Source organism: Convolutriloba macropyga, chromosome 8, assembly GCF_964194025.1.
Source record: "Convolutriloba macropyga chromosome 8, txConMacr16.3, whole genome shotgun sequence".
NCBI classification, from domain to species: Eukaryota; Metazoa; Xenacoelomorpha; order Acoela; family Convolutidae; genus Convolutriloba; species Convolutriloba macropyga.
Window position 1 is genome coordinate 11,859,873 of NC_134475.1, and position 27,440 is coordinate 11,887,312.

Here is a 27,440-nt window from a genome sequence, read left to right on the forward strand (position 1 = left end):
CTGGAATAATGCGTCTCAAGTTTTTATCGAAATCGGCGCAAACCTTGTAAATTCTTGCTCTGTTCAGCAAATTTCTGTTGCAATACGGCCACCATACCCCGTTTGCTAACTGAGCTACCGGGATGTTTTGTGTAGAAGAAGTCAATAATCTTTTCTTTGATGGCATTCGGTTTTGCTACCGTATTGTCAACAAAGATGTACCAATTCTTTACACTCAGTGAAGTGATATATATTGTGCGTGCACCTGTGTACTGAGACATTTGAATATGTTCTCATATTTTTTTTTGTTAAATTCCTAATCTCCCTAAATACCATGTCTGTTTTTGTTTTTAAGAAAAATTGACTTGGTGGATGATGTTATCTGCTAATATGCTAAAATCCGGGGTCTTTGTTGTTGATGACGATGAAGTTGCTGTTTGGCTTCTGCTCTTTAGCGATAGAAAGTTAGAAAAGCTCAACTTCCTTGCTGCGCTTTGGCCTGGTGGTGTTTGTGGTAGTTTTGCAATGAACGAGTCAGTAAAAATCTTATCGCTATCACACGAAGAGTTCTTTCTATTGATTGTATTGTTTCAATAGAGCTCGTATCAGTAAAGTTTAAATTAGGCAATTTGCTCCTGCTCGTTAAATGTGTGCATGAGTATCCATACTCGTTGTTTTATTTTATGGCTGAGTGACGTCAGTGCCTTCAATATTTATACCGCGTAGCTTGTAATGAATTGTTTTCATATTTGTGTCATTGTAAAGGTTGCGTTTGATACTGTTTGAATTGTACGTCGCTCGATTCTTTAAGCTGTTGTTATTGCTCGAAGTTTGTTTCCATTTTGTAGATTGGTCCTTGCAATCGTTCGACATTTGTTTCTGTATTCTAAATTGGTTTTTATCACTGCGGGACGTTTGATGTTTGTCTAAATTGGCACATTTGTTCGGCGATTGCTCGCAGATTGAGTGTCCTTGAAGTTTTCGCTTTGTTTTTTCTGTTCGTGTATGTTCCATAATATAATGACTGTGCTTTTGGGGCTTCGATTTCCAAATTTGACGACATCGCCGTCATGATATGAAATATCTTTGCTGCTCTTTTCGGATTTCTCAAGATGTAATCTACGAATTCCATTTTAGCACAGGTGATGTGTTCTAATTTAAAGTCTAACGATAAAAGTCTGTCTGTGCATCTTATTAAACGGCTTTGATGTTTTTGCTTTAAGGATTGATAAAAGCACAGTATGATCATCCATAACAGCTGTGAAAAGTTTATCAAAAATGTATTAATTAATATGATCCAGGCTCGATACTATAATTAGGAATTCTAGTTTGTTAGTGCTGTAATTTTGTTTTGCTTCCTTGAGAAATCTTGCTGCATACGCTATTATTTGACAACCGTTCTGTGTATGTTGTTGAAATGATCCACTTAAGGCTCCACTTGAGGCCCCACATGTAACTCTTTTTTCTATCAGTGTCGTACGGTAAGTTCTCAATTTTTCCCCTACTACTTGTTTCATCAGATATAGAAAATTTTGATTGTTTCGAATCAAAATGAAATCTAATGGGAAATTGAAAAATGACTTGCATAATTCGGCTAATTTAGGAATAATATTTATGACACGGTGAACGCTAACTAAAATTGTTTAGCTTACCCAAAAATACATTAGTTGCTTTGCAATAGTTGGACGAGTGAGGGATTCGACTGCTAATGTTTTAGTATGTGATGGACGAGAAATTTGACGTTCAAACCATGTTATCTCGTTCTTTGTACACTGCCTTTTATGGATGTTGATTGAAACGATTTTATTATTTAATTTTCATAAACTTTTAGGGACTAGTTCTCAGTTATCAGGCTGTTCTCCCTTAGTTGTTATTAGAATATCGTCTATGAAGATTGAGCTTCCTTGAGTCCCAACGGTGTTGTCGTGTTGTCTCTAATATTTTCTGAAATTGTGCTGGCATCTCCGTTAGTCCGTAAAATCCTGAAGGAAATCCATATGTGCCAGTGGCCTCCCGGTTACTATATTGAAAATACAATGACTAGATGTTTCTTGGTTGAGTGGTATTTGGCTGCAAGCGTGTTTAAAATCTGTGGTTGAAAACCATGCTGGGCCGTCAATCTCTTCACAAGCCAATACTTGTGCGGTAGAATTCATGAGACATTCGACATTCGGCAATTTGTATTTGTTAATTTTGATATAGCTTTGTTGCTCTTGGTCCGAGTAGTTTGCATCTGGTAAACTTAGTTGTTGGAAGAGTGTAAGTCCTAGGCAGCTGAAATAATCTCTTCCGATCATTGCTAAATGTGAGTCCAGTACGATTATGAGGTGCTATCGTCTTTCCGTTCAATCCTTTGCGACAATACGTCGCCGTAGAGGGTACCAAAATTTAAGATAGGTGAAAAGTTAAAAATTTTTAGCTTCGTTGGATTTGGGCGTCTGCTCCGCCAAGCCGTACAGTCATTTCACTAATATCGTCTGTCAAGTTCTTTGTCACTCGGCTGACTACGCTGTCGAATTCCACAATTACGTTGAATTCTCGATTGGCAAGTGCTAACATAAGATTTTTTGGTTCCTTATTATGGTCAACATCTGGGCTTCCTTATTTTGGACACGTTGCCGTTTTGCTCAAAACTACGATCTGATGAGACTGTCATATAGCAGCTCAAAAATGCTGTAGGATTGTTGAGCGTTTCATGTAGACTGTTGATGGTCTATCTATTGGTTGGGTTGTTTGCAAGCGTTTTCAATTTAAAGGTTCTGGCAAAATGATTTTTGTGACCACGGGTGCGACATTCATGTCCTATTGCGGGCACATTCTTCGGTGTTGCACGTTCCATATCCTACCACAACTACTGCATTGTTGTGGTTGATTTGGATAGCGAGTTCTATACGTTGGCTGATAGTGACTCTCACACAGCTCGGTCAGTTCACAGTTGTATTCCCATTTCGCTGATGCCATCGCAATGCACGTTTGTTGTTCTCTTGCGCCAGTCGCCTTACCAATTTTGACATTGAAGGCTGATTCTCCCGGGGGTTCAGGGGGGTAGACCAGTGCTGTAGGTTGGCCTGCTAAGAGATCTTCGAGGCTTATATTTAGTTTCAGTGTTATCGCAAATTTCACGTGGCTGCGCCAGGTCTTTCATGAAATTGAGGCCCCAATGAGGTCTATCCCAGTTTGGGTCCATTCCTAGGGCTGATTTTGTTGTGCCGCTTGTGGTGGCTGAGCTTACTACCTCAATAACCAATTTGGATAGCGCTTCAAGGCCATTTCAAGCAGTGATGATAGAATAGCATAAGCGAAATTTAATACTACATTCTATCGAAGCCATATGGATTTGTTCACTCTGTTCAAAATTTATATTCAGTAACAATTATCAGTACGCAATTGTCATACATTAAGTGAAGCTCAAACTCGAGTTGTCTCCAGCAAAACAACTGAACCAGCAAAAAAATACTACGACTTCACGATGTGGCAGGATATTCTTTGCGATGGGTTTGCGAATCAACCTTCTATTGATACAGATTATTCGACAAAACTTCTACATGGTTAGCAAACTTCCCATTGCATCAAATTTACATCAAAAGTGACATTATGGAAAAATGTTTACAGTCTGTCAAAGTCTTTATCTAAAACCAATCAGAGATGCAATTTGGACATGTAAACCCACGTGACTATCAGCATAAAAGAAGCTTGAAAAACTACCAAATATCAACTAAAATTTTGCAATTTTTGTTATATTAAACTGGCATACAGTGCGTATTGAAGCAAACGTTCTTGAAATCACTTGCTATCGTGTCTTGATTCTGCAGATCATTTTAGTGATTGTACAGTTTGAATTTAACTTTGACTTGTTAATAGCAGAATTAACCTTGATATTCTAAAAACTTTCTTTCTGAGGAACAAAGTTCCTAAGTAAGAGATACTTTGTGCAAAGCATAAAAGTCAGTTTCTCCTACTGGCTTAAACGAATCCTAGCATAGTTCATTGATTGTGTTATTGAGCAATTGAGTGTACTGAAAAGCACAAAGTGCGAATATTGTTACATTTGTAAGTCGCCGAAAATATTAACACCTCGAAGATAGAAACAGTTTGCCCTAACTAGTAGCTAGAACAGTTATCTACAGCTGGACAGAAAAGTTTTCGCAAATATTTGATTTATAAATTGAGTTATTAAACAAAACTCGAGCAAAACATGATTGTTTCAATTTGAAACAAGTTTGTTAAACAGTAAAGCCGGTCAAATAGTTCTTGATACTAATTGAGCAATAAGCACTGCAACGGTAATCAACAGTTTCGCCTATAATACAGTTCACAAAAAATAACTGCCAAAATTTATTATTCGGACAGATTTGAAACCGCTGAAACGAACTGGGCGGTGTAAAGTTTTCATTCTCTTTGACAGGAGAACAGCCGTTACATTTGGTCCTCCAACACGGACACTGGAAGGCAAACTGCTGTCCAATCTGATGTGGAGAGTGACGAAGGCAGCCACCGAAGAAAATCAAATGAATCAATAGCAAAAGTCCAGTGAAAGGAATAGAAGAGTGCAATTCAATAAAGAAATCGAAGTGCGAACCCTGCTCAAGGGAAATAAGCAAAGCAAAAGCAAACAACAACAAGAAAACTCAAGTGCAATCAGCAGAGAACAGCCTCAATTAACAGCTCACATACACGACAAGAAGTATCAAGATTTACTTGAAGAAGTTAACACCAAACGTAATCTCGGCTACAAAATAATTAAAGTTTATATTCACCCAACAAAATAAAAATCCTCTACCAACAAACTGCTCATATTCTAAAGAAAGAAATATCTAAGCAAATGCAGCCTCGGAAAAACTTGTCCCCTACACAGGAGATTTTGTTGAAGAACATCTAAAACAAGCGAGGGAGTGCAAAGCAAGTTTTGGACTATCATTGGATTGCATGTATAAGCAACGGCACGCAAACAGCAGTGAATAGAGACCAAGGCAAAGCATCTCAAGCAATGAACGATACCGAGAATAACAACAAATATCCAGCGGACAACTCAGTTGCCCAAACAGTACAAAATGGAACAACAGCAAGCGGCCAGGATACGGAGAGTGTTTTGGAAACATCTGCAGCAAAGCAAAGGCGCTATGGACGGGTGAAGAAAATCGACATAGAATTTGAAACAAAGCTGCAACTAGAGCAGGCAAAGTTCGAACGGAGAAAACTAGAGCTGGAAATGCATATAAATGATTTGGAAAACAAGCACCTACTACTTGAGGAAGAGCGTGAGCTAGAGCGCAAAGTGAAGAGAACGGCATTAGAAATTGATGATATTCGTTCCCAATCAAGCAGTGATTGAGACAATTCAGCCTTCAACTGGACCGCAAAGAGAGATGATTCAGAATACGCCAGTAAAATTGACAACCTTCTAACACAAGAACGATCAACATCTCGCTTCGGAGCAACCCCTGAAGTGAACAGGCATAGTCACTTCTAACAATTTTGAATTTCACGAGACCGTTCCGGAAATGTTGAAGACCGATACGTTTCCCCCAGAGCTGGTCTACGGTACAACAGTGGTTACTCTGGTAGCAGCAACCAACCAAAGCTGAAGTTGAGAGACTTCGATGGAAAGGCCTCTCAATTGGCCTGAGTGGTCTAGTATGTTCATTGCTACAGTTGATCAACGCCCAATATCCGACTAAGAGAAGATGAGCCATCTGAAGACTCTACTGACAGGCAAGGCAAGGTCAGCAATCTCTGAAATGGGCTATTCTGGACAGTTCTAAGGTGATGCTTGGAGCATTCTGGAGAGGAAATTTGGAAGGCCTCGTGTGAACATTGATGAGCAGCTGGAGAGTCTTCGCAAAGCAAGTAAGGTGAAACCTCACGACTGAACAGGTCTGATCGGTTTCTCAGTTAATGTTTCGAACTTTGTGAATGTGCTCAAAGAGTACAAGCAGATTGGTGATCTGCAATCAAGCTCGAAACTCCACATGGCAGTAAATAAACTACCTCAAGTTCTCAAAGCGAAGTGGTGGTTCCATTTTGACAATAAAGATGAAGATTGGCTTGATCTAATTATGTTCAAAAAATGGCTATCTATGATGGCATTCGTGCATGGAAGGGTTTTCAGCTTTCAAGGGAGAGCAAAGAGAAGACCGATGAAGCACAAATAGAGACAAGCGGTTCTCGAAAACATCGAACTTCAGTCCTAGCTCGAACGCGAAAGAAACAAAGCAAATGCAAAGTGATCATTGCCCGCTGGTTGATGGCATTCACAAAATTTGGAACTGTCCACTATTCAAGAACATGAGTGTGAAAGATCAGTACGCAGCAGTGAGGAAGCAACGCTTATGTTACGGATGTCTATGCAAAGGACATGCAATCAAGGATTGTCAAGTCAAGGCGTGCGGTATCAATAGATGCATGCGGAAGCACAACCAGTTGCTACACCCAGAAAACCAAACTGACGAATTAAATCACGCAGTCTACGTAAGCGCAACAAAAATCAACCAGAGTAACGAAGTTACGAGTTCTCTTTAGATATTTCCTGTCTCAATACAAAACGGTGGCAACAGGCTGATCACATATGCTTTCCTCGATAGTAGATCAACGGTTTCATTCATTGATCACAGTGTGCGAGAGAAGTTTCGATCTCAAGGCACCGATGTGACGATCAACAATGCTGACGATCAAGAAAGGATCTGAAGACAGAAAGGTTTCCTCTGAAAATAAAGGGACTACATTCAGAGGTGCATTCAATCAAAGCATTTGCACAATCATCAATCTCCCTGAGAAACACAAACTACAACAACCAGAAGCTGAAGCAAAGCTTCAATCACTTGAGTGTTTTGCCAAACAAAAGCTTCAACTTGATGGAAGTTGGCATCATCTTGATCAAGATGCTTACGAGCTGCAACGCCCATTGGATTAAAAGAAAAGAACACCAAGTGAACCTTTCGCCGATCTAACAGAGCTGGGATGGGTAGTCAGTGGCCCCGAGACGGTCAAAAGAAGACAAAAAAATGTCATTTTGCTTTCACAGAAGACGTAAGGGTGGCTGAGAATATCCGAACTTAGAAACCTGTGCTTCCTGAGCTTTTCTGAGTCAGTCAAAGAAGGAACTGTAGGCACAAAAATATGCTAGAGTACGACGAAGTTTACGGTGGCTTCGTCGTACTCTAGCATATTTTTGCCTACAATTTTGCTTTCACAGAAGACGTAAGGGTGGCTGAGAATATCCGAACTTAGAAACCTGTGCTTCCAAAATCGGTCCTGAGTCAGTCAAAGAAGGAACTGTAGGCACAAAAAAATGCTAGAGTACGACGAAGTTTACGGGCGAGCGGTGCAAAGTGAGAATGCTGTGGAGTGAACCAGGACAAAACCTACCTAACAACTACAGCTCAGCCTTGGGGCCAGCTTTACTCACTGGAGCGAAGATTCCAAAGGACCCAAACCTCGAGAGTTTGTATCAACAGTCAATAGATACAGATGTAGAAAAAGGATTCGTTAAGATATTGGACGAGTCCGAAGTGAAAGGCACCTTCCGGAAAGGATGGTATTTGCCACACCATCCAGTGCTAAACCCGAAAATGCCTGGCAAAGTGAGACGTGTTTGTAAGGCTGCATTAAAGTACAAAGAAATATTCCTAAAAGACAAGCTATTAGCAGGACCTGATCTGATACACGAGTTGATTTGAACGATATACAGATTCCTTGAAGGACCAATAGCGATGACAGCTGCCATCGAATCGATGTTTCTTACAAGTGCAAGTTCCCAAACAGGATAAAAGTTTCTTGTTTCTATGGCGTCCAAAGACTAAGTAACCCGTTCAGATATACGAATATCAGCGTTATCTATTCGGAGCTAAGAGTTCTCCAACTTGTGTAAACTATGCTCACAAGGCGAGTGGGACTGGACAACGAAGAAGGGTATCCATTTGCAGCAAAGGCAATACAGAACAAATTCTACATGGACGAGTTCATCAAATCAGTAGAAACCCCCTGAAGAAAATGAAGTCTTCAATCAACTACAACCTCTTCTCTCACAGCATGGATTTGAACTGAAGAAGTGGATAAGCAACGACGATGCGGTTACCGAAGCAATCCCAGAAGACTTGAAATCAACCAGCAAAACGAAGCAAGTAGAAGTGGAAACTAATAGAGAGGGATCATCAGTGCCTGGACTGCAATGGACGGTTACTGATGATAGTCTTCGAGCGTGCGGAGGTACGAACAAGGAAGTTGAAGCACCTATAACTCAAAGGAAGATTCTTTCACTGATATCTTCAGTATTCGACCCGATCGGATTGAGACAACTTCTGAAAAGTGTCTAGACTAAGAAAGGACAACATTGGGACAACGAAGTTGAATCTGGTGACGCTGCAGAATTCCTTGGATGGTAAGAACAACGTCCAATTTTGACTGAAACAAACATCGATAGGAGATACTTCAATAAAACAAGAGTTTAAATCGAATTTCATGTGTTTGCTGACGCATCTGAAGACACGATGTGTGTAGTGGCCTATCTAAGTTCGCATAAAGCAATTCAATTAGATTGAAGTAGTTTGAGTAGAATTTCAATCCTCAAATTAAAGTAGGCATAACCGACTAACGTCTGGTAAATTGCCCTCAAGCAGGCGGATTGCTTTGGTAAGGGCCAGCTGGGTATGACGAATGCTACTATTAGGGCACACATGGGGGCTGAGTGTGTAAAGCCGAGGTTGCAGCATGAGAAGGGGGTTGCTGGACGCGGTCCAACAAATCACCAGGCCGAGGGTGGACAGCGGAGTGGTGGTTATGGTTGGGGGGCAACCAATTACAACATGAATCTATGACATCCTCAAATTTCGGTGAATAGCATACTTAGAGCTATTTACTGGTCTAACAGATGCTCAGCCACTTAATGCTCTCCGACCTCAAAAGATCAACGAAAATAAAAGTGAAGAATGGCGTCCCAATGGAGCCGGAACATTGGACGAGGGGCAAAAACTGATCCGAAGTGAGCGCGACATCACATTTTCGTAAAAGAAACCTCGACAAAATAAAACCGACTGTCGCGCGAATTCCCCTCCAACGACAGTCGAGCGGATGCTTTTTCAATAGCTAGCTGCGGCGTAGAAAGGCTAGCTTTAACACGAGTGAGGGGGGTGGTCATAAGGTCTTGAAGTCGCGGGGTTAATTGGGAGGGGTCAAATTCTAAGAACCGCCCTTCACACCAGGAATCTATGTCTTTTAGATTTTCCACCAATCGCATACTTGGAGACTAGGGCTGGAACCCTAGGGCTCTAAGAGCATTTGAAGCACTTCGGGCGTTACCTCTTCATTCTGTTTTCAAGGATAAAAAGTAAAAAAAAAATAGCTGACTAACATCGGGCTCTCAAACGACCAGCGAGCGGTTGGTTTCGGTAGTAACCAGCTTGGGCTTATGGAGGCTAAAAGTAAGCGCGCATTAGGAGGTTTGGAGCGGTAGGGGTCCAAACCGCCAAAACATTGCCTTTGCATCATAATTCTATGTTGTCACAGTAGTTTCGGGCAATTGTACACTGAGAGACGAGAGTACTGGAGCTCTAAGAAAGCTCCTTAGTAAGTAACTGAATACCCTCCGGGCTTTACCTGTTCATCCCGTCTTTGAGGATGAAAAGTTAAAAGCGTCAGAAGAAACACTTAAAGCGAAAAATCGCAAAAAAGACCGATTGACTAATATAATTGCTGCAAACTTCTCGCAAAATCTTTGAAAATCCAAGATAACATTTAAGAAAATTATCAGTGCCAACAACAAATCGTACAATTCGGAATTCAGATCCAGGTTGTTAACCGCGCTAAGGAAAACTTGGAAGTGCACAAAAGGCCGAATTGGACTAATTTAACATAACCGACTAACGTCAACGAGGGGGGGGGGGGGGGGGGGGGGGTAACCTCTATGAACCGCTCTTCATACCATAAGTATAAGTCTCAAAACAGTTTCTGTGAATCGCATAATTGGCGAATAGTGAGCTAAAAGGCTCTAGGAGCACTTAATGCCCGCTGGGCGCTACCTGTTTATCCCGTTTTTGAGGACAAACATTCAAATCGTTAGACAAAAAAACGTTAAGGACGAAAGGTCGGACGAAAGGTTAGTAGCACCAAAAATCGCATTAAAAGACCAGCAGGACTAATACAACTGCTACAAACTTCATTTTAAAGCACTTAAAAACCGAGATAACGCCATTAATACCTTTGCTGTTATCTCGATCGCAGCCATTAAAGCATAACAAACTTACGGCGGTCAAATTGTCATCAAACAACCCTCGAGGGGCGACTTAAACGTAAGTCAGCTAGCCTCACGTTGAGCAGGAAGTTGAGCCCGGCTTTACTTCACCCTGTTGTTGAGAATGAAAAGTAAAATTTTCAGTCAAACGAAAAAGTAAAAATTGTCATCTCAAGCGAAAAAATTGCATAGAAAAAATATGACATAATTACTCTACTTTGCTTGAAAGCAATTAACAATTTCGAACATATCTACTATCGTTGAAAATCAATGCCTAAATGATCGATACAAAAAATTGTAGACATAAAAACGGCCCAATAATGGCCGAAAATTTGCCCTTCAAAAGTAGCTTTTAACTGACTTTATGCTTTCCGGCTACGTTATCTCACTTTGCACTTATTAGACTCGTAAAGTATCGTACGGCTGAAATTGCAAAAAGATTTAGCAAAAAAATTACCAAACTGACCGTTTAAATTTTTCTATTTTCTATAGACTACAAATTAAACGAAACAAAACAATCAATGTTCGTTGATATGTTGAAATAATTATAGTTCAAAGGCTACAAAGCATCTAAGTGGCTAGGAGGAAAAATTAATAAATCAATGAACATTTAATAACTGCTCAGCCTTGCAATCTTGGCGCAAAAAACACCTTTGCCATAGTTTAGTCAGCGTTTGTTTTTCGAGTCTATACTAGGCTTAAATTTAAGCAGATATCGATTGGGAAATCGAGTTTGTAATTAGATGTTCATCTTCACTGTGGGGTGGCTGAGCATTCTCATCGGCCGATGGAGAAAGCGCAGGAGTTTGAACATAGTAAATCTTCTTGTAGTTCTTTGAGTAGATGAGGTATCCGTTGCTAAGAGTTGTGCTAATCAAGAAGAGAACAGACGTTATGAATCCTGTAATGTAGAACCCCAGGTGAGGATAGATCACACCACCAAACACAACGGAGCCCAGAATTCTCCCCGCTGAAACATTCAAAGATCGTGGTCAACATTCAAACAAAAAAACATGAAGAAAAAAGGCACTTGAATTGGTTAAATGTATTAATGTATACAAATAATTTCAGTAGCTGAACAGCTTTTAAAAAATGTAACGTTGAGAATACAAATCTCAGAATGTACATCGATTAAAAGAATGATTACTGGGATTGATTAAAATACTCATATCTGCCCAAAAATCTCAACATGCAAACAGTTACTGCACTTGTATATCAGACAATCGATTGAAGTAATCCCACGAAAAAAAATGAAAACTTAAAATTGGGTAATGATATAATCAACCGATTAACGTCGGACAATTTGCTTTCGAACGACATGCGGGGTGGCCTAATTAAGAAGGCGAACGCAAAGGAAGCCGATAGGCAAGCAAGCCGACAGAAAAGCAAGCCGAAAGTTATGTAACAGTTATGTAATCTATCAGAAATAATACATTGTTAGCCGTTGCAATCAATAATGCGCGTAGTATTATACGGCATAATGTATTCCGATGCACTAAAGAAACAAAAATACGTCAATTTTTAGACATCTAGTGGGTACGGGCCTTAGCGGGCCGCTGTCCATGGCCATGCCTCTCATCCGCTGTGGGATGTAATCCGGAAACCGCGGGCCGGTTATCGCGGCGAAGCCGCGCGCGCCCACCGGCCCGCCAGGGGCAACTTAAAATACGGGTATCCCAAAATTTTTCGGCTTACTTGACCTCATTTTCAAAATTCGGCTTGCTTGCCTATCGGCTTGCTTGACCACCACCAATTAAGAAGTCAAACACGTAGCCCGCAGATAGCTGGAATACCTGGTAAATAGACTTCCGTTCCATAAAATAGATAAAGATGCGGAAATGAGTTTGAAAAGTTATCGGCGCTTCTTAAAACTATATACTTAATTTTAAGTAAACTTAAATAAAGTAAACTTCAAATAAACAAATTTTATGTAAGTTTTTAAAGAGCCAAAAATGTTTTGCTGAGTGAGGTAAGTCACGCATGATTAAAATCTAATCACGACAGCAGGGGTAGTTTAATTGAGAGGGGCGCATCCTAGAAAAAATTTCTAGGATACACCCCTCTCCACGACACCGCGTTTGCAACCTTCAATTCAGATTATACACAAAACGCAAGAAATCAAGCGTGAAATAGCTAAATATTCTAACATTTTCTTTCATAAGCAATTATATACTCGCTTAAAAATTTCTGAAAGAGCGCATTTTAGATCACACAAATTTCCAGAAGTGTTATCTAAATTGTATCCTAGAAGTTTTCCCTGGAAAAATCACTCAGAGAAATCAAATCACTCAACTGAGCGAAAGAACGTTCTAAAACAAAAGCAAGACGGTCAAGCAATAACATTTAAACGGTTAAACATAGCGGGATAACGTTGGGCGAATTGCTCTCTCAAAACGCTACCGAGGGTTTGCTTTGGTAGTAGTTACCGTTTTAGCGTAGTGAGACTGGCTTAAGGTTAAGAGAGGGTGAAGAGATGCACGAAAAAAGGAAGAATTAGCTTTTTGGCGAGGGGCGCGGGCGGCGTAAGGCTATAAGAGGAATCAAGTTGGGGGGGGGGGGGGGGTGTTTGAAATTGGAGTGGGGCGGACGAGTGGAGGGGGAGGAGTGGAGTGAGAGTTGCAGCGGTTGAGTGTAAACCGCAAAAAAAACACGAGTCTAAACCATTGCCATTAATTTAAGTCTTCTCAGTGTCTTGGGTGATTTGCACACTTAAAGACTAGTAAGGCTCTAGTAGAGCTGCTCATCGATTCAGTCGACTCCGGGCTTTACCTGTTATACATTTTCAAGAACAAAAACTATAACAAAAAATCGCTTAAGCAGACCTCGAGACTTGTATATATCCTACAAACTTTGTTTGAGAGCAATTAAAAGCACATACCAAAGATTGCGTGCGTTTTAAAATATGATCTTTGCATTTATTCACAATAAAGCGTAAATTTGCTCAAAATTTAACCCTAGCTGGTTATATTTTTGGCTGGCAATTTTTATATGGATAAGACCAAAAATTGATAGGATTATCAAATGCATTATTGGATCTTTTCTGTTATCGTCGACCCAATACATGCGCTTAAATTTCAGAATGTCTTCATATAGCAAAACGGATCTGTTCCGTTCGTGCCCAAGCTTAGTGGGTGCATATTAGTTGCCCCCGAATCCATATGCCGTGTTGTTACATAATGACTTACAAGGTAATAGAATAGCACGTGCTCTGTGGCTAGGGGTACAAAACTTAGCGGTGAGGACAGGGGTGTAAATTCTCAAACGAAAAGGAAAGATACAAAACATTATATATTAATATAGCACGTGCGTTTGTGGGTTTCGCATGAGATAAACACACCACTAAGCTTGGGTGATTAGTGGGGGAGGTTAGTCACAAATAGAAAGATCAGCATTGTATAGTATATTTGGATCTTTTCCGCTTGTGCCCCCCAGTACGTTATGCACCCCCCCCCCCCAAGTTACAGAGCACGTGTCATTACATAATAAATGAGTATGTAAAAATATGGCACGTGCGCCTGGGGGGGGGGGGGGCAAATAATATGCACCCACGTAAGCTTGGGGGGGGGGGGGGTACAAACAGAAAAGATGCGCATATTTTAATATTTTTACCTGCCATAGTGAAGTTGATCCAAATGCCAATGACAAGTTTCAAACTATCCTCGCTGTACCTGAACCCACTGCTCATTACAATGTGCTCCAGTATTAAGTAGACTGGCACAAATGTGCCGGAGAGAGCCACTCCATCCACAGCCAGGATAGTGGCCACGAAGTATTTGGACTCTAGGAAGGGGAATGCGTAGGGGGCACTGAAGAGGAACGAGTTGATCACTGTTGCAATTGTGCTCCAAAAGAAGATGTACACAGCGTAGCCTGAAAGACATCGACATAGGCCATTTCATAAAAACTTCGGATCTATTTGGTTTCGCCCCCCCCCCCCCAGTGTTTTTATGACGCCCCAATGTTACAAATTATGTGTTGTTATATAGCACGTGACTATGTAAAAAAATAGCACGTGCGACTGGGGGGCTTAAAAAAATGTAAACCCACTAAGCTGGGGGACCAAAATAGTAGATCCTTTTTGTCTATCGTTAGTGGGTTGTTTCGGGGGTTCAATAGCCAAGATCATGCTCTTAACAGCACTAATCATAGTCATGTAATATGAACGCATCCAGTTTCCTCAAGGGTTCGACTATAGTGTGGACTAGGATGATCAATGATCCATTTTGCCTTAATTTTAATTGATTTTGCGAGAGCGGATCTATTGTGTCCCCCCCCCCCCCCCTCCCAGTTTTTTATGACCCCCAAACACAAATTATATGTTGTTATATAGCACGTTACTAGGTATAAAAATGCACGTGCGCCTGGGGGGTGTAAAAGATTAAAAAGATATAAGCCCACTAAGCTGGGGGGGGGGCAAAACAGAATAGATCCAAACTTTGTTTTAGATGGAGACAAAATGAAGGATTCAAAGTACTCTTGAGAATGAAAAAACTAACATTGCGAGTGTAGTCAAAAGTAACAAAATTATTCACCCATTAAAAAACATAGCTGGCACAGTGCCGAAAAATAGCCACAAAAACTCTGTGGATCTGCAGACTCAAAAAGATAGTACACGAAACTTTTAATAGTTTTCCAGTAAAACAACTTTTTTATAGTAAAAGAACTTTATATATTAAAAGAATTCGTTAAAGGATGAGATGCTAGATCTTGATTAAAAATCTGTATACCTTACAGCTCCGTTTAATAGTTTCCCTCAAAAATTTATTCACGCCAACAAACAAAGAAACTTGCTCCACAGAGTGAAAAATTACGTCAAGCACGCAACTCAATTGAAAGTGCATGAACGAATGAACAAAAATGGTCGTAACAAAATTCTTGCAACATAGCCGGCAGACTTCCAGAATAGCTGCGAAATAGACCTGCGTGCAACAGATAGGTAAAAGAGTTGGAAAAAAGTTATCGCAACCCACTTTTATTCAAAGGGGGTGTATATTTGAAACAATTTTGGGTCCAAAATTTTTTTTGACGACGTAGAGGTTCGCGTAAGAACCTTATACATTAACCACTAGGTTACAAGTCCCTTATCCTCTGTTAAATTATAAACAACTGTGTTTTAGCAACAGACACAAATTCTGAGCACGGGCAAATTAGTTCACGCGAAAGAACCCAAGCGTGAAAGTGACTGAAAACGTGACCAGGGAGAATGTTCTAGAAAATGTAAAACCAAAAAGAGCGTCAGACGACAGAATAAAAAACCAAGGACACCGCTAGATAGCTCCGCTCAGTTTACAGCTTTGCCGCTATGATAAAAAACCAAGAGAAGTCGAAGAATAGCCCAGCAATCGCTCTGCGGTTATTAAAACACAAGCTGAAAAGTCAAGCCCCCCCCACACACACACGTACATACACACACATACATTATTACAATAATGAATGACCACAAAAGCCTGATTCGAAGTGAGCGTGACGTCACAGTTCGTAACAAATATCTTGACGATGAAATCTAGAGACCAGTAGGACGTACTGCAATTCAAAAAATTTGTACAAAAGTCGCATAAAAAGACTAGCAGGACTAACCTGATTGCCAAATTTCGCTGGAAAGTTATTAAACAGCGTGTTGACCGCAAAAAAATAAACAGAAACCACCAAAGCTTATAAAACAGTAAATGACAAAATGGTTTGAAGCTGCATCAAAATGTGTAATAAATGCTCAAATAAGATCCGTTTTCAAATACGAGTTTGGTCGATCGGAGGAAAAAAATGCTTCAAAAACGCAGCGAAATCGCAACTTCTCTCACCAACCGAACACTTCTCCACGCCTATTTCTACAAACAAACAGACAAATTTATCTTTCTAATTTTGACTTTAAATTAGCAGATAGACCTGAAACTGGGTTTGCACGCCCGACATTGACTTTTAAATCCTGGTTTATTGACAATACACCGATAAACTGAAATTAGTTCCAAATCATAGCTAGCAGACTCCCAAAAAACAGCCGCAATAGCTTTGTAGATCTGCAGCTTCAAAAAGATAAAAAGAGACAAAGAAAAAAATTATTCTCTTCAATCTCTCAGATGGTTATTTTGATTCAGAATAAGTATTATATTGATGTCTGTAGCTGCTCTCCAACATGCTTCAAGAGCTACACACTCAGTTCACCTTATCTGCAATTCAGGTGAGGAGGAGATGTCAATTTGAAAGTGACAAAACCAATAATTTTAGAGAAGACGCTTGACCAGAAACAAATCACCCTCAGGGACCAAAAACTCCGCTAAGACTGAATAATGACGTCATGCAACATAATTCAATAGAGAATGCAGCCTAATTGTCGTGATAAACTTATTAAGCTGTCTCCTTGTGCACCCGGGAGGCTATTTAGTTTCGTTTCAGCTTCTGATTGCATTATTTACTGTGTCAATAGAGGCCGGATATTCTTTTAGTAGCCCGTTACAGGGGATTTCAGATTCCGGTGGAAGGTATTTTTTTGCGATAATCGATTATCGCCGCAATTTATCACAATTTGGGAATAGCAGTACGAATCCGTCAGTTGCAGCCTTCACAATACTCAATTTTATTAAAAAGCGTTTGGCACAAGAGTTCTTCGCATTTGCTGTGTTCATATAATTCGAAGCAGCCACATTTACTACTTCTGAGTTATTTCCCGTATTCAGATAAAATTTCGGCGTGAGGTTTCTCAGCATCTGTGACTGATTTGCTGTACTCTTGCGTGAGTTTCGAGAAACCGCCTACTATATGTCGAAGCGAACTAAAAAGCTCGACACTGAAATGATTGAGGACACTGATGCCCTGCTTGACAGACAACGGCTTTGTTCATTCGAAGGTGTACGTTCCCTAGAGCTTCGATTGTTCTCAAACGTTTCTCTGTATTTTGCGCTGCTAATAGTAAAACTGACAATCAAAAGACGTCTTCCTCAGCTGTTACGAATTCAGTTAGATACGAACAGCAAACTCGTGCCGCATTATTCACAGACGATCGGCAGGAGCAGGCACGCAATGATGCGAAAAAGTTCAACCTTGCAGTGAAAGGAACTAAACCGTCACATTTAAAAACAACTTGTCCAGGAGTTAGCTAAAAAGTTGGATGATAAAATTGAAGCAAATAATATACAACTGAAAATAATAGGAAAACACCGGGAATCCAACGGGCATCAGCTGTTACTCAAGTTTAGGGAGCAAATGAATAGGAAAGTTTCTACGAAAGACTGGCAATCTACGTATCTGCCCCGCCTTAAACTGCGTGTCGCCCGATTTAACTCCAGCAGAGCGCGTTCAGCAATATAATCTATGAATTGTAAAACGGCAACTGTAAAACTAAAATCCTGGAAACACGTAAGGGATTAGATTTGGTCGAGTTTGCGAGAAATGCCTGCAAGTTAAGTGCTTGCTATCTACCCCGTTATTTTCAAGAATGTGCACAGTATCCTATTTATTGAAAAATGGCTATCATTTTGTAGCCATATGTCTACGCAGTCTCCTGCAATTGCTTGTCTCACTTAAACTTGGCTCGATAAATCGATTGACGATAGTACTGTTTTTATTGATAACCCGTACTCTGTAATTGCAAGATCAGATCGAACCCACGGTCATCACAGAATCCTCGTTGCGTTTCACAACAATCTCCAAAAAATTAAAGAAATCAAATATTCCTCAACATCTAAAAATGATTGCCTCTTTTTTACGTACGGGAGCCTATCGTTTTGTATTGTCCTATTCAATCTCCTCCCAAGAGGCTCGCAGTTTTATGTCAAACCATTGGTTGCAGAACTCAATCGTGCTATCGTGAAGTAGAGACAAATTACAATTGAGCAGCTCAGATACATTTTCCAAGAGCTTGCAACATCTAGAGATGAACGCCGGATGCGAATTGTGGTAATCGTAAGCTAGCGACTTAGTGATTCTCAGATTATGAATGAAGTTTTTGCATCGAATGAAGACACTGAGAACCCATTCGATGAGCGATGTTTTAATCGAAAAAAAAGTCAGAAATATAGTCATGATTAGAACAACTTGACCCTTTGATAACAAAATCCCAGTTATCTCGCTGGAACCAAAAAACAAGGTCTAAAATGTTTCCAGCTCTATGCGTGGGTTGATCAACTATTTACGCGAAAAGTATCTGCTCAGTTATAGACTCCAGGAGAGTTTGCTCATCCGAGTGTGGCGATGAGATATACGCCACACTCGGATGAGCAAACGTTCCTGGAATTTATAACCAAGCAGTTAGTTTTTACGCAAATAGTTGATCAACCCACTCATAGAGCTGGAAACATTTAAGACCTTCTTTTTTGCTTCCACCCAGATAACTGGGATTTTGTTCTCAAAGGGTCAAGTTGTTCTCATCATGACTATTTCTGACTTTTGAAGGCCTTCGATTAAAACATCGCTCATCAAATGGGTTTTCAGTGTCTTCATTCGATGCAAACACTTCATTCATAATCTGCGAATCACGAAGTTGCTAGCTTACGATTGCCACAATTCGCATCCGGCGTTCAACTCTAGATGCAACAAGCTCTGGGAAAGAGTCCTTCAAGTGCCAATATGAAACGCAGAACAGAATCGAAGCACCGTTCCTCTATTTTTCAGCAACGATGCACTGTTTGAACAAATTGAACAATTTTGATAGATATTGATAATATTTCTCAAGTGTTAAAAGTTTCAGCACCAATGACGCCTTTTCCGCGCTGAATTTATTTCTTTTGCTGATGACACAAAACTAATGAGCAGCGAGGATTCAAGCTTACGCGCTGTTCAAGCTGATTTAAAAGCGCTACGCCTGTGGTCAATTTGCAACTATTAACTCCAATGCTAACAAATGCGGTTATCTTCATTTCAGCAGGACTTCAATAGATTCTTTAATTATTGGAAGCGACGATATATCTCGAGTTAATCAAATCACTGATTTAGGTTTGAAGTTTCCTGTACACTGATATGGAGCCATCATGTTAAAATTTAACTTGTGAAAACTCGGACAGCTCAAAACTATTCGAAGCATAACGTTCCATACAGTATGTCCTCTGGAGTTACTTTAGTTACTTTAGTTCGGTCTTCCATTCTAAAGCTACCTTTTCTACTAGCGTGTTACCTTTTGGAAAATTGGTCAAGCTCTCTGAAGTTGCATTTAGCGTGAACGATATTCAGATCTTGCTTGCTAAGCAGCCCGATAGTTCCATAGCGGCTTGTGACAGGGTACAACCAACTATCTTGAATAAAGCAGCTGATAAACTCAAAGTTATTGCACCATATTTTTTCGTACGTGGTTGAAACTCAGAAATGGCCTGATCATTGGAAGTGCAACTTTCTCACATAATTTTAAGAAAGGTATCAAGAGTAAAAGTCAAAAATTATCGACCAATATCTATACTTCCACGGATTTCTCTGAGCTTCGAAAAGCTTCTCTTTATGTACATATACGGAAAAATCAAGTGCCTCAATGCCAGACAGCAAGGATTTCGTGCAGAGCATTTTACGGTGACGCAACTCGTCTTCTTCTACAAGAATTGTATTTACAATTCGACGAAAATGTGGAGCAGGTTGTTGTAAAATTAGATTCTTGCAAAGCGTTTGACTCAGTCAATCATTCCTGTCTGCTCTTTAAAATTGCATCTTTTGGGTTTGAAACAGATTTTGTGACTCTGAATCTGCGCACAACAGTCAAAGTTGAAAGCAGTCTCTCAGATGTCTTGCATGTCAGCAATGGGGTGCTGCAGGGAAACGTATTAGGGCCTATCCTGTGCTGAATTTATATCGATGACATCCTTTCTCTTGCTGATGACACAAAACTGATGAGCAGCGAGGATTCAAGCTTACGCGCTGTTCAAGCTGATTTAAAAGCGCTACGCCTGTGGTCAATTTACAACTATTAACTCCAATGCTAACAAATGCGGTTATCTTCATTTCAGCAGGACTTCAATAGATTCTTTAATTATTGGAAGCGACGATATATCTCGAGTTAATCAAATCACTGATTTAGGTTTTGAAGTTTCCTGTACACTGATATGGAGCCATCATGTTAAAATTTAACTTGTGAAAACTCGGACAGCTCAAAACTATTCGAAGCGTAACGTTCCATACAGTATGTCCTCTGGAGTTACTTTAGTTACTTTAGTTCGGTCTTCCATTCTAAAGCTACCTTTTCTACTAGCGTGTTACCTTTTGGAAAATTGGTCAAGCTCTCTGAAGTTGCATTTAGCGTGAACGATATTCAGATCTTGCTTGCTAAGCAGCCCGATAGTTCCATAGCGGCTTGTGACAGGGTACAACCAACTATCTTGAATAAAGCAGCTGATAAACTCAAAGTTATTGCACCATATTTTTTCGTACGTGGTTGAAACTCAGAAATGGCCTGATCATTGGAAGTGCAACTTTCTCACATAATTTTAAGAAAGGTATCAAGAGTAAAAGTCAAAAATTATCGACCAATATCTATACTTCCACGGATTTCTCTGAGCTTCGAAAAGCTTCTCTTTATGTACATATACGGAAAAATCAAGTGCCTCAATGCCAGACAGCAAGGATTTCGTGCAGAGCATTTTACGGTGACGCAACTCGTCTTCTTCTACAAGAATTGTATTTACAATTCGACGAAAAAGTGGAGCAGGTTGTTGTAAAATTAGATTCTTGCAAAGCGTTTGACTCAGTCAATCATTCCTGTCTGCTCTTTAAAATTGCATCTTTTGGGTTTGAAACAGATTCTGTGACTCTGAATCTGCGCACAACAGTCAAAGTTGAAAGCAGTCTCTCAGATGTCTTGCATGTCAGCAATGGGGTGCTGCAGGGAAACGTATTAGGGCCTATCCTGTGCTGAATTTATATCGATGACATCCTTTCTTTTGCTGATGACACAAAACTGATGAGCAGCGAGGATTCAAGCTTACGCGCTGTTCAAGCTGATTTAAAAGCGCTACGCCTGTGGTCAATTTACAACTATTAACTCCAATGCTAACAAATGCGGTTATCTTCATTTCAGCAGGACTTCAATAGATTCTTTAATTATTGGAAGCGACGATATATCTCGAGTTAATCAAATCACTGATTTAGGTTTTGAAGTTTCCTGTACACTGATATGGAGCCATCATGTTAAAATTTAACTTGTGAAAACTCGGACAGCTCAAAACTATTCGAAGCATAACGTTCCATACAGTATGTCCTCTGGAGTTGAATTTAATTTATACATACCTTGCGTTCTTTAGTTTTGCTATATGGCTACCCTGTCTCGTTACCGGACATTATCCATCTGCACAGGTTAGAACTCTTAAATCTACGAGGTCTGAGATGGTGCCTTGGATGTGGAGACTATGCTGGCTTGTTGTTTACAACGAATTCGCTTCCCCTTACCTATCAGTTAATTGAGATAAGTTTAATAATTTCGAAATTGAGACCAAAAGTGTAAATAATCGTACGTACCTGGCACGTTTAGTCGTCTTGCGAGCAATAAAACTGATTACGGAGAAGTCCTTCTTCTTCCGAGTACAAAAAGTGATCAATGACGCAGCTGATCTGAGTGTCTGTGTAAGCTACTTCAAGAGAAACCCTGATGTCAAGATCGTATACATAGGTGTCTTCTGAACTTAACGAAAACGAAATATGTCATTAATAATACGTGTGCTTGGGCTTTAAAATGTAGTCGTAGTATTTGCGCAGGATAGGCAATACTTTAATATATTTATTGCATTTTTTCATTGGTAAAATTTAATTTCTTTTCACAATACTTCAAATTGATAATGCTGTAATATCCTGTCAAAAGTAATTGAAGCCTTTTACAGCAAGGAAGACCAAGAGAAGGCCACCTTTCGCTTTGCGGTTAAGAAAACAAATCCACTGGGATAGACAACAAGGAAAACCAAGAGACGGCAACAAGGAAAACCAAGAGAATGCCACCTTTCGCTTTGCGGTCATTAAAACATCTCCACTGAGATATCGCTATCACAGTAATTAAAAACTGTTTTAAGGCAAAATGACATCAAAATTTACCAAGGGATTTCAATAATAGCCAGAAGATTGCCAGAAAACATAAACATCAATTTAGCTTTTCAGTACCAAAAATATTGATATTTAAATCAAATATCTGAGAACTGAAGAGCAAAAATATTTTTTGTCTATTCAAGTTCTAGTAAAAGCTGGTCTCAGACTTTCAAGAAATGGCAAAATTTTTGTAGCCAGATTCTCCTGTTAAAATGAGCTGAGTAATTTTCTTAAGAGAGAATGGCAGATTTGAAGTAATCGTAACGTTATTTAGTCGTAACAAAAATAATGACAAAATAGAAAAATAGCAGGTAGATTGCCGGAAATAAGCTTCAGTAGCTTCGTAGATCTACACTCTCAAAAAGATAGTTTGACTCAGCTTCCTCTCTCACAGCTATTATAAGTTTAAACTGTTTTGAAGGCCAAACGACACCAAAATTTACCAAAGAAAAATTTAAAAAGCTAGAGGACAACCAGAAAACTTCTGAAAACATCATTTTAGCCTTTAAGTACCAATCAAAATAACAAAGACCAAAAAGAAGAGCAGAAAACCTGAGGGGAGCAAAAATATTTTTTTAATTGGGTCCAGTTGAGTTATATTTAAAGTTCGTCTCAGAAGTTGAAGTGTTCAAGATAATTCACGAAGTATTTTAGCAAGAGTGTATTGTTAAAGTGAGCAAAGTAATATTGAGGGTTATTAAGATTTTTTATGGATGCCAGAGCAATGAACAAAAACCATGAATGATAAAATTTGTAGATAGATTAGAGACATTTCCCACCTGTAGGACTTTTTTGCACACTGAATGTTTATTTCGCAAGATTTAATGCCAATTACTGTTGCAAATTTTAAGTGAGTAAAAACTGTCTTATTAGAAATATAACCCACTAACGTCGGGTGCATTGCTCTCAAATAACCGGTGGGAGACAGGTCTCTGGCTGCACGGGGCCCTAACAACCAGAACGATGTGCAGAGTTGGGGATTGGGGTGAAACAAAGGGGATGGGGGATTGTGTGTGTGTGTACCCGGGGGGGGGGGGGGGGGGGGGGGACCTGTAAGAACCGCCGTAATTATAAGTCTCCAAAAGTTTCTGTGAATCGTACACGTGAATAGTGAGCTGAAAAGCTCTAGCAGAACTCAAATCCTGGGCGCTACCTGTTTGTCCCATTTTTGAGGACGAAAAGTTAAATGGGGCAGACGAAAAATCTGAGCAAAAAAATCGCATATGAAACATAGCCGGCAGATTGCCTAAAAATAGCCGCTATAGACGCTTGTGTCTTAGATGAATTGAAATAACTAAAGAAATAAGATAGACAAATCGATCACCAGTCCCTTAATATACTACTACACTTTTGGGTTAGACTCGACTGTCATTTTTATGACACACACGCTCTATAAGTAAAAGGCCCTAATGGAGCGTTTTCAAAAATAAAATTTGCAATCAAAAACTCCATACACTAATACTCAAGAATTAGGGCATATACGTTTGGCACTACTTAGATGCACACTATTGACCTTTACCTAGTAAATGTTCATAAAACTAAGTTCATTAAGCGAAATCATAAGTAATTTCTTTTGTGAGGTAAGTCACGCAATTGCCCTGAAAGCAGAAAAAATGCCGTCAAGCACACAAATTTTAACTGCAAAGCAATAGAAATCACTGAAATGGAAAAAGTTAACTCCAAGAAGTCTGTTCACAAGAATCATCGATGGAAACGACGAATTAAAAAACATAGCAGGTCAGGTCCTGACGTACAATTCAAAGAATTTAACTATACAAAAACAAAAACCAGACATAGAACTGACTATGAGTGAATTGGGAAAAACCATTTTAAAAAAAAACAGATCACAAAAATTAAAAAATCTGAAAATGAATGTCAAAATGCAAAATGCCGCATGTGAACAAAAAACCACTAGCGAGAAAGCGAATTTTTGTTCAAACACTGTTTTCTCATTCTAGCTTAAATTTAGAGTGAAAAAAATCACGCCGCAAAACCACTCACTTTTTTGCTCCACTTCCTGTTTCAGCGTGACCAAAATCACTACTCCAATTTGACTTCAAAAATCAAGAAAATGTGTGAACAGATCTTAAGAAAAAAAGACAGCTTCCCAATACAATTCAAATTCTTTGAATTGTAAAAAAACCACGATTTCCCCAAAAATAGCCGCTATCGCTTCGCGGCTGTTAAAGACCAACAGGACTAATATAATTGCTACAAACTTCGCTTGAGAGCAATTAATCATATTAGCGGCACAAACAAGGGTTCATAACAAAATTGCAAAAAGAACTCCAAAAACAAACCCTAGATGAACAATAACACACCCTTATCCACAGCATATCCAACAAACTGGGTGAATATTGCATAAAGAGCACCCATGGACAGAAAGAAGAGTCCGGCCGTGTCTCCGTCCACATTGAACGTCTCCAGGAGATAAGGAGACAGTGCCACGTCAAACAACCCGAAGGGGACAGAACCCAGCACGAAGAACAGACTGACAAGCCATACACCTGGATATGAAAGAAACTGGGATAAAGCTGCTCCAGTATTATCAGAGGACGCATCGGTTTCATTCCTTCTTCGACTGGGGAGGTCTTTTGGAGTCAACAGATTCACATCTGACGATTGCTCACTATCTGCAGCGTCTATCAAGCTAAAAAAGAATTCATATTGGTGAAATGAAAATTTAAAAAAGAAAATATGCACTCAAAAACTGCCAGACATAGATTTAACATAGAATTGCGAAATGAAAAAATATTAAAATTATAATAAACATTCACTGATTTGCATCCACCGAAATCAGCTGGTCAAAAAAATTTTTTGTCCAGTAAACAAAGCTCAATCCGAATACAATGACTCATCCGAATACTGATCAAATCGATAACCTAGTCAAGGTACAAACAGAAAACTTGCTGTAAATGATACTGGAGACAACACAACAGTACTGAAATCATCATTATGAATCAGTCATCAATTAACTCACCAGTCATCATTAACTGCAGCTTCTCCACTTTCGTCCGTATCCTCCAGAGTAGAGACCACCTTGTTAACTGAGCCAGAGCTTGTTCCTGATGGAACGGTGGCCATTGCAACCAGTACAAACACCAGTTCAATAGCCCCAGACACAAGAAACGGGTACATGTACCCTCCTAGTGAGTACACCCCACTCCCGATCGGAGGTCCTATGGCAATGCCCACTCCCACGCCAGATTCAATGAGAGATGTAATTCTACCAGCATAGGAGGGAGCCAGAGTTGTCAGAAGGGGAACTCCAGTTGACCAGAGCATACCAGCCCCAATGCCCATAACTATTCGGGAGAAGAAGCACATGGATGCGTACCACCACTCTCCTGAAGAAGACAAGTGAACATAAGTGAATTAGAAGAAAAGTCTATAAAAAACAATCACTTGTTTATTTTGAGAAATTTCCTAGACCGCTAAGTTTCAGTTGTTCCCTACTTAGCTCGAGAGGCATAAAACATTACAGTCCATCAATTTGATTTATGATGAAACCGAACAAAAAATCGCAAGTATTTATTTGACATGACTTCTAACGAATAACGGAATTTTTCCATCGCTATTTATTTGACATAACTTCTAACGACGAATAACGGAATTTTTCCATCGCTTGTTAAGCAAACATCGTTCTAGCTCTAAATTGCTAATGGTCTCCTCTGTCAACGAGCACGACGAATCCAATGCTTAGCGCGTACTTGGATTACATATCCCTCAGTTCTTTCGTCAAAGCTGTCAGTAGAAGATAAAACATACCCGGTCCCTGGCCTAGAACACCAAAGCACATGTTAGCCACAGCTCCCAAAGTTGTACCACTGATAAAGAAGAACTTATTCAGCTCCGGTTTCGCCACCAATGGCAGGAAGGCACTGAAAATTAGAGTTGAAAAATCGAAACAGCTGCTAATTGCTCCAACTTGGAACTCTGTCAGCCCTTTCCTCAGCTCGGCTTCGTTCGGGAAAAAGGGCGCCAACTGGGAGTAATTGATTCCCTCAGCCACGAACAGCATCAAAGATACTCCCAAAGCTATCAAGACTGTAGGAGTCAATTCAGAACTGTTCGCCATTTTGATCAGTAAATCTTCTGAACTTTCTTAATCGAAATATTCATAAATTGTTGAAGCAGTTGCAGCTCAGTTGAGATAGAATTACAAATAATTCACCCGAAGAGTTGTCCAGTTGACCTATAAGAACAATAGAGGCTTCATTTGTTGACCTTAGATTAGTATTGCTTGGTTCTGCTGCGAAGGCTGATAGTATTGCTTGATTCAACAATGCATTGCTACGATAATATTGCCCGTTCGCTGCCCATGGCTATCTAAAACAAAGATCATAACATCAATTTCATATTCTTGCGACAGTCCACCACCTTACATGGCTGTGTTGTTAGATTTTGCGAGAATCTTACAAGATTCTTCCATCAAATTGTATAACCATAGAAGTCCTGTAAGATCATACAAGACATGTAATGCTAGGAACGATCGTACAGGATAGGCATTGATTTGCAACATGAGCGCTTATACCGGATGAGTTTATATACAAAATCCTACGGGAGAGACTGGGTCAAACTTTTGACTGATGCGGTGGAGGGGGGGGGGGGGGTGTCAAACTTTTAAGACTAATAACCGCTCCCTCACACCCTGAAATTGTCTCTTCAAAACAGTTTTGGTGAATCGGATACTTGGAGACTAGGTAAGGCTCTAAGGTTCTCAGCTGATGTTTGTATATAATACTATCATTTCATTGATAGATTTGAACGATACGAAATCCTTTATGAAGACGTAGTGCTGGGAGAGTCCCGGAACAGCCAATATTCACCCAGTGTTGGGGAGGGGCAATTCTTAATTTAGCTTTTATTTCTTTAAGGGAAAATCCATTGAAAGCAAAATGGAAAGACATGATTTAGAATTGACATTTAAAAAGACTTGAAGTATTTAACACAGCATCCTTCCTTCTACAAGAGGTTTTAATTAATGTTTTCACAACGGACGCCTGCGCAATGAGCTCGCGCCACGAAGGCAGAGTATATAGCTATACAATTGGGCGAAGCTAATTTTTGTCCCGATGTAGATGACCACTTTTGAATAACAACCCTCCATCTCACATATTCTGGCTACCAATCTCTGAATACCTTTCAACGCTGCCGGACCACCGCCTCTAGTGCGGGCAAAAATCTATGGACAGAAGGTGGCCCTTCGACTCAAATAATTGTTATATTTGTTTGAGAGAAATCAATAAAAATC

At 39.9% G+C, this 27,440-nt stretch overlaps 1 protein-coding gene across 1 annotated transcript; it reads right to left on the minus strand.

Moving 5' to 3' along the window:
- Window positions 1-10,657: 10,657 nt before the first annotated feature.
- Window positions 10,658-26,610, minus strand: LOC142343936 (MFS-type transporter SLC18B1-like). The gene is made up of 5 exons (XM_075395336.1): window positions 25,955-26,610; window positions 25,167-25,533; window positions 24,508-24,836; window positions 13,814-14,074; window positions 10,658-11,174 (listed from the first exon to the last, which is right to left on the minus strand). The coding sequence occupies exons 1-5, from the start codon at window positions 26,262-26,264 to the stop codon at window positions 10,909-10,911; spliced, it is 1,533 nt and encodes a 510-aa protein (XP_075251451.1). The 5' UTR covers window positions 26,265-26,610; the 3' UTR covers window positions 10,658-10,908.
- Window positions 26,611-27,440: the final 830 nt, after the last annotated feature.